Source organism: Triticum dicoccoides, chromosome 4B (genome assembly GCF_002162155.2).
Source record: "Triticum dicoccoides isolate Atlit2015 ecotype Zavitan chromosome 4B, WEW_v2.0, whole genome shotgun sequence".
In the NCBI taxonomy this organism is placed as follows: Eukaryota; Viridiplantae; Streptophyta; class Magnoliopsida; order Poales; family Poaceae; genus Triticum; species Triticum dicoccoides.
The window spans coordinates 678,817,366-678,825,148 of record NC_041387.1 but is presented as its reverse complement, the minus strand read 5'-3'; the positions used below and the strand labels follow the sequence as shown (position 1 = coordinate 678,825,148).

Genomic DNA, 7,783 nt, shown 5'->3' with positions numbered 1-7,783 from the left:
GGCTGCGTTCATCTACGTATTCCCAGATCTTGCCATGGCAATTTTTTCATACACATCAGTGGTTGAGGGGAAGGGGGAAGAGATCAATGTATGATATCGGGGATGTGGAGGGAGGGACAAGGGATTCATCTTGCCGGCGGCTCAATTTGGGCTACAGGTCGCCAGATCTTTCCCATGGCAACTTCACGGAGAGCCATGCCGGTGATGGAGAGGAGGAAGGAACTGTGAAGGGAACCGGGGGAGGGACAAGGGATTCATCTGGTCGGCGTCTCAATTCGGGCTACAGGTTGCCAGATCTTGCCATGGCAACTTCATGGAAATCAATGTCCTGCAATGGAGAGCGGGATGGAACTGTGAAGGGAACCGGGTGGGGATGGAGGAGGAGAACCTGGTTGGCAGCTCAATTTAGACTACAGATCGGCAGATCTTTAAATGGAAACTTCACGGAGAGCCATGCCGGCGATGGAGAGGAGGAAGGAACTGCGAGGGGATCGGGAGGGATGGAAGAGGGTGATGATCGTGTTTTCTGGATGTTTGGTGATCACCTGCCTGATTCAGCTGGCCACGCGTCGTGGACTGGGTCGCGAGCTGACTCGGTCGCGCGCTGACTGGGTCGTTCGGGGGATAAGCGATCATGTCCGAACGGTTTCGTTCGGCTCCATCCACTACCAGTCCGAACGGGGTCGTTCGGCACGAACATCCAAAATTCTGAACATATGTGTGTTATCGGCGTCCTAACTTTAAGGTTTGAAGCAGACTTGGACCCTGAAGACAGTGGTTTTACGTAATTTATTTACTCTTTGACACATCTCAGATGGTGGTGCTATCCTCATCCTCCGTGACATTGTGAGTGATGGTTCTTTCAGATCAACCAGCAGGAGGCAAAACCTACATTGCATACATGAACAAAGGGTCAGGTACTTGAACAAATTAAGTAAGTATCAAGGATCTCTAGTGATGAAATCAGAGAGGGAGCAGAGGGTCCGGTACCATTTGTATTGTTTAGATTGCTAACCACATGTGTGATGTGGATTTCAAACTTCAGTACTTGAACAAATTAAATCAAGGTTTTCTATATGCAGTTGGTCAAACAAGTATACCAAGTTCGCCTTAATCACATCCCAGAAAACTTGATTGAACTCGGCTAGAAAACCATCTGGCCTTAGAGGCTTATCGTGTTCCGTCTGAAACACCGCGTACCGAATTTCCTCTTTAGATAAGGAGCAGTTAAAATTTCGTTTTTTTATTTGTGCCTCTGAGAATTGAGGGACAAAACGAAGCATTGTAACATAAGAGGTAGTTGAACAAATTAAGCAAGTACTCCCTCCGTTCCTAAATATGAGTCTTCATAGAGATGGCACTATAAACCACATACGGATGTATATAGATGCATTTTAGAGTACAGATTCATTTATTTTGTTTCGTATGTAGTTTATAATGAAATCTTTATAAGGCTTATATTTAGAACGGATGGAGTAGCAAGTAGTATCATCGAGGATCTTCTTATGCATTTTTTAAAAATATCACAAGGAAAAGATATTCTCCGATCGATGGAGGATCCGATGGCGAGCCGGCCCACTCCCTTCTCTAACTATTATATATAAGTATTATAAGTGCAGGATCGAGAGAGATGGATCGATGATGATGATGATGATGGAGTTGCTCCCTCTGCCACTGCCGGTGGGTTTCAATTTCATGGGCTGCGTGCGGGCGGCGGCGCCGTTGGTGGCGGCGGCGGTGGCCTTGTACTTTTTTGTGGAGCAGCTGTCGTACCAACGCAAGAAGGGGGTCCTCCCAGGCCCCTCCTTGGTCCTGCCCTTCCTCGGCAGCATCGTCCCCATGATCCGCGACCCCACCGGGTTCTGGGAGGTGCAGGCGGCGCGGGCCAGGGACTCCGGCGCCGGGCTGGCTGCCGACTTCCTGGTCGGCCGCTTCATCCTCTTCGTCCGCGACTCGGAGCTGTCCCACCGCGTCTTCGCCAACGTCCGCCCCGACGCCTTCCACTTCGTCGGCCACCCCTTCGGCAAGAAGCTCTTCGGCGAGCACAACTTCATCTACCTCTTCGGCGACGAGCACAAGGACCTGCGCCGCCGGATGGCGCCCACCTTCACGCCGCGCGCCCTCTCCACCTACGCCGCCATCCAGCAGCGCATCGTCCTCGCCCACATCCGCAGGCTGCTCGACCACACGTCTCCTACGACCCCGGTGCCCATACGGGTTCCCTGCCGCGACATGAACCTGGAGACCTCGCAGACGGTCTTCGTGGGCCCCTACCTCACCGAGGAGGCGAGGGCGAGGTTCGGCGAGGACTACGCCATCTTCAACGTGGGCGTCATCGCGCTGCCCGTTGACCTGCCCGGCTTCGCGTTCCGGCGCGCGAGGCTGGCCGTGGGGCGGCTGGTGCGCACGCTCGCGGAGTGCGTCGGCCAGAGCAAGGCGCGGATGCGCGCCGGCGGCGAGCCGGAGTGCCTGGTCGACTACTGGATGCAGGGCCTGGTGAAGGAGATGGACGAGGCCGCGGCGGCGGGGCGGCCGCTTCCCAAGCACACCGCGGACGAGGACCTCGGGGGCTACCTGTTCGACTTCCTCTTCGCGGCCCAGGACGCGTCCACCTCCTCGCTCTGCTGGGCCGTGGCCGCCCTGGGGTCCCACCCTGACGTGGTGGCCCGCATGCGCGCCGAGGTGTCGGCGGTGTGGTCGCCGGAGTCAGGGGAGCCCATCACGGCGGACAAGTTCGTGCAGCTCAGGTACACCCACGCGGTGGCGCGCGAGGTGGTCCGGTACCGGCCACCGGCGACGCTGGTGCCGCACATCGCCGCGGAGGCGTTCCAGCTGACGGAGTGGTACACGGTGCCCAAGGGCGCCATCGTGTTCCCGTCGGTGTACGAGTCGTCGTTCCAGGGGTTCACGGAGGCGGAGGCGTTCGACCCGGACCGCTTCTTCTCGGAGGCGCGGCGGGAGGACGAGGCCTTCAAGCGCAACTTCCTGGCCTTCGGCGCCGGCGCGCACCAGTGCATAGGCCAGCGCTACGCCCTCAACCACCTCGCCCTCTTCCTCGCGCTCTTCGTCTCCGTCGTCGACTTCAAGCGCCACACCACCCACGGCTGCGACGAGCCGGTCTACATGCCCACCATCGTGCCCAAGGATGACTGCACCGTCTACCTCCACCAGCGTTGCTCCTCCTTCTCCTTCTGATCCTGCATCTGTGTGTCTATGACCACAACCGATCCATCCACTGTGTTTTGTTTTCCTTGCATTAATTAATCAATTGTACCCACATTATCCAGTGCAAAATATATTTTATATATTATGTGTGTTTAGCTACATGTCAGTCAAGCTGAATTTTGAATGAAGGAAGGAGAAGGAAGGAAGGGGCACCCCATTATCTATTTTAGGGTTCAGGGTGACCGAGGTGGTGGGGCTCCGCCGGAGAAAAAGATGGCCGGGGTGGGGCTATAGGGATGGCCAGGGGCAACGGCAAGACCGGTGGTGGGGAGAGGTTGAGGGGAGGGCGGTCGCAGGAGCGTCGCCGGCCACGGGAGGAGGAGGCAGGCAGTCCGGCCGACGGTTGTGGGCGGTTCAAATCGAGATCGGGAGGAGGAAGACGATGAACAATATTTTCAGAGGTAGAAGAAGAAGATTGCATTCAACGGCAGGGGAAAAAATTGACTGACCCCAAAAACAAACTCAGTCGACTGGTCCCTAGTCATTCCCGTGCCACTGCCATGCCGCTCATTCATCCACATCTAGTCAGTCACCCCCATAATATGAAAACATATGTATTTATTTAATGATGATACTAATATATTATGTATTATAGTTATACATAACCTTTTTGCTGCATTAAACTGCTGATACTAGTTACGTTTACTTGTCTAGAAAATGAATGTATCTAGATGTATTTTAGTTCTAGATTCATCAATTTTTATTCATTTCTCTAACAAATATTTCCGGGCGGAGGTGGTAGTATGATTAAGGAGGATAAATTCCGTAAAGATCAAGATGAGTTTAATTGCACTATAATTAAGCTGGTTTGCTAGTTGTGTACATGGCTCATTGTTATGATCGATAAAAGAAACAACACAAACATATAGCCAAAACAATCAGCAATCAATAAACAAAGTCCACCAAGTCTCTGTAACAACGCGACAAGACAAAAAACGATAATGGAACTAAGCAGCAAACCCACCTCACTGGTATCTTCATTTTTTCTGCCACTAACCATCCAATGCTATCTACTCCACATAAATTATATGCCGCCCAAGAACCAAGTTGGCTCAAAGAAATACAAGTCATAGTCACCTACAATCATCATAACACTTGTCTATATAACCCTCTAAAGACCTCCACAATCTGCACATAGCTAACTTACAATTAAGTTATGATTGATGGGGGCTATTAGAGTTTGTGTTATTAACCATGTAAGTATTGAGTTAACTTATTCGTTTGGGATCTACTCCCTTGTATGTATCTAGCTTGCCATACGACAAACTAGATCAATATGTAATCTCCCTTGTTCTTATTGAACACTCAAAACGTCCCTATCCCCTAAAAAACCACTCCTGGAGGTATACACTTAAACCATATAGCTTTGCAATCTACTATATTCCCTTCTTCAAGTGCTAGCTGAATCTGTGTTGCATTAGACTGTTAATGCTAGTTGGGTACATACACAACAAAAGTGAGATATGAAGAGGATAAACGGAAGAAGAGTGTGATAGTAATATTCTGGAAAGATCACCAATGAGTCCAACTGTGATATCATGAAGTTAGTTTTGAGTTATATACTTAGATTACTATTATGACCAATAAAATGTAAAAGATACAAACAAGACAAAACAGTTAAAGCTAGTTGGGTACTCGAAAGCTAGCATGGGGTTGCCCAGTCAGCAATCAACACGGTCAAAACTGGTCAACTGAGTCAAAACCGGGTTCAATTGAGTGAGGGGGGGGGGGGGCGATTTCTGAACCAGGTGGCAATTCGAGGGTGGGACAACCGGCCTTGGAGTTGAAAGTTGAATCCTAAATCGAGTGGCAAGTCCAGGACTGTAAAGTGGACTTTTCTCTTGCAAATCTGAGCTCGTGAGATTTTTGGTCAACTTCCTCTTCACACTATGGAAGAATTTGCGATGCGAGATGGTGTCAAGCTGGCTATTGATGTGTGCTTCCATTGCTTTATAGTGAAAAGTGACACCCAGATTCTTCTTAGTTGTGGAACTTTGCTTGTTATGAAAGAGAGGACATGGTATCTATGTGTCGTAAAATCACATATCTGAGTATGGACTTTAAGAGTTTTGATTTGGTACATGTTAGGTGTGAAGCTGATGAGGCTGCCCCATAGGTGCTCAAAGCAGGCTTATGAGGAAGAAGGAGGTGTCTCTGGTTGAAATTTATTCCTCCCATCTTTCATGATTGTATTTATATCTCTTGTAATTCTCATGGGTGATAAATAAAGCACTTGATTTAAAAAGATCGGGAAAACTAAAATTAAATTCCTCCTCGCTCTTTATTACTCTCTAGCTACGTATGCTAACCTTGCGCGCGAAAATGTTGGACCTACTCGGGAAGAATTGGGCATTTAATGTCGGGATTTTTGATATTTTTTTTCACAACTTTCTTTGGGCTTTGACAATTTGCCACCCCTTAGATTGTAATTGATCCATTGCCATATGTTACATTGAACTTTGCTATTTTGCCCTCAGTCAGGTGGGTCCTGCAACAAATGTCAAACATACCCCTATCTCTGGATTGACCACAAAGTGGGAGGTCTCGATCTCTGGTCGCTCGCCCTTGTTCGCCTTCCTCTCTCCCACAGGAACTCACGAAGATAGCGGGTTTCGCATGTTTAGTCCCACCTTGTACTTAAGATTTCCACATCTGTATTGGGTTGGCGGGTTTCAGACATTCAATTAGTCCCACCTCGTCGCGTGAGGAGCTAGTCGACTGGTATAAATTATCGGGTCATCCAAAAGTGATAAGCTTCAGTCATCATTGCACCATTTGTTAAGGAGATGGACTGTTACTGTTAATCTTCTTTGCGATACTATTAATCTTCTCTGCTTATCGCAAAGAAGATTAACAGTCATGGTATATCTCCTTCACAAACAGAACATTGATGTTCCCACGGCTCTTTTTGAATCACAATGTGTCGAATGGGCTATCAACTTATATGAACAATTTCACCCGCCAAAAAACGTATATGAAAATTCTAAATTTTGCTTTCATTGTAGTAGGGATATCAACGTATATGAATGAGATGAACTTGGCACTCGATGAACAATCATCGGTTTATTAAATGCAATCTAGTGTCAAGCTACCTTGTTCACAGAGCGGGAATTGATCGACCTATGCAACAACAGAGAAGCTTGTCGCCCCGCGGCTATTTAAGCCGGTCGGCGTTCGCCTCGCGTGGCGAGGTGGAACTGAAATCCAGCTCCTCTCTGGCGCGCGCGCCGGAGCAGAAGCACACCACCTCGCAACGCCGTTCCATCCTTCACGATGTGCAGAGATGAGAGAGGAAGGATCTTCGGTTGGCTGCAGGCAGGACCGCTATGAGCTGGAGCGGGGTGTCCGGTCACATCCGGTCGCCCTCATATCGTCCCTACAGTTGGTCGCGATTGAGGTGTGCCAGTCAGTCTGGATGTTTAGGGACTAAGTGAGGGGTCTGTTTGGTCAACTTTTTTTACCGGGCAGACATTACGAACATTTAGGAAGAAAATAAAAGGGCCGGTTGAACTGGATGACCTCCAAACGCCTCTCTCAGATCAAACAAAGCAGATCCCTGAAAAATAGGTCATGGACGCCCTTGACTGATGAATGCACGTGCATACACGTGCAGACACATATTTTGTGCAATATCGTTTGTAATAGGATCACAGGATGGGCGCATGCACATGCATACACTTGCATGGCTTCTAGCCTGGCTGGAATTAATGTACTAGTATATACTACCTCCGTTCCTAAATATAAGTCCTTTTGAGATTTCACTATGGACAAAATACGGATCAAAATGAGTGAATCTATACTTTAAAATATGTCCATATATATATCCCGTATGTAGTTCGTAGTGAAATCTTTAAAAAGACTTACATTTAAGAACGGAGGGAGTACGTAGCAGCTGAATGGATGGTCCAAATGCATGCGTCACCAAGCTGAATATATATATATATATATATATAGCAGACCACGTACTGTAAGGAACTCGCGCATCGTAATCTGAGGTTTATATTATTTCTTCGTAAATGTGGACGTGTGGTCAAGACAAATGAAGACGTACGTAGCTTTTTATTATCGTACACTTTTTTAACGGTAAAGTTAAAAATCTGACATGAGATATTCAAGTATGGTAAATCGGATATTTTTAAGGTAATTTATGTTGGCGCGTGCATGCCAAATTTAGTTTGTAAGGGCATCTCCGAGGGCGACCGTAAATGTCTCCCCCGTTCGTCTACACACAGGGACTAGTCCGCGGATATGGACGAAGAAAATTACCATCCAACCATAGTCGCATACATTTTAACAACAGTTCGAACCAACGGGTGAAGTTCATTCAAGCACGGCGTCCCCGTCCGCGGACATGGATGGGGAAAGTCGGCATCCAATCATAGCTGCATATATTTTAACAACAGTTCGAACCAACAGGATGAAGTTCGTTCAAGCACGGCCGGATTTAATCTAAATATGACAAATTTCAATCCATTTACATCAACTAAACGGTGCTAGTCTGGCTCTGAAGGTATAACTAATACCTAATCTAAATGGACGCCCTTGGCTGATAAATGTA

The 7,783-nt window shown here is 48.2% G+C and overlaps 1 protein-coding gene across 1 annotated transcript; it reads left to right on the top strand.

Moving 5' to 3' along the window:
- The first annotated feature begins 1,626 nt into the window (after positions 1-1,626).
- LOC119292328 (cytochrome P450 710A1-like) lies at positions 1,627-3,316 on the top strand. Its single transcript, XM_037571176.1, has one exon. It carries the CDS (start codon positions 1,639-1,641, stop codon positions 3,193-3,195), a length of 1,557 nt encoding a protein of 518 aa, XP_037427073.1. The 5' UTR covers positions 1,627-1,638; the 3' UTR covers positions 3,196-3,316.
- The last annotated feature ends 4,467 nt before the right edge of the window (positions 3,317-7,783 follow it).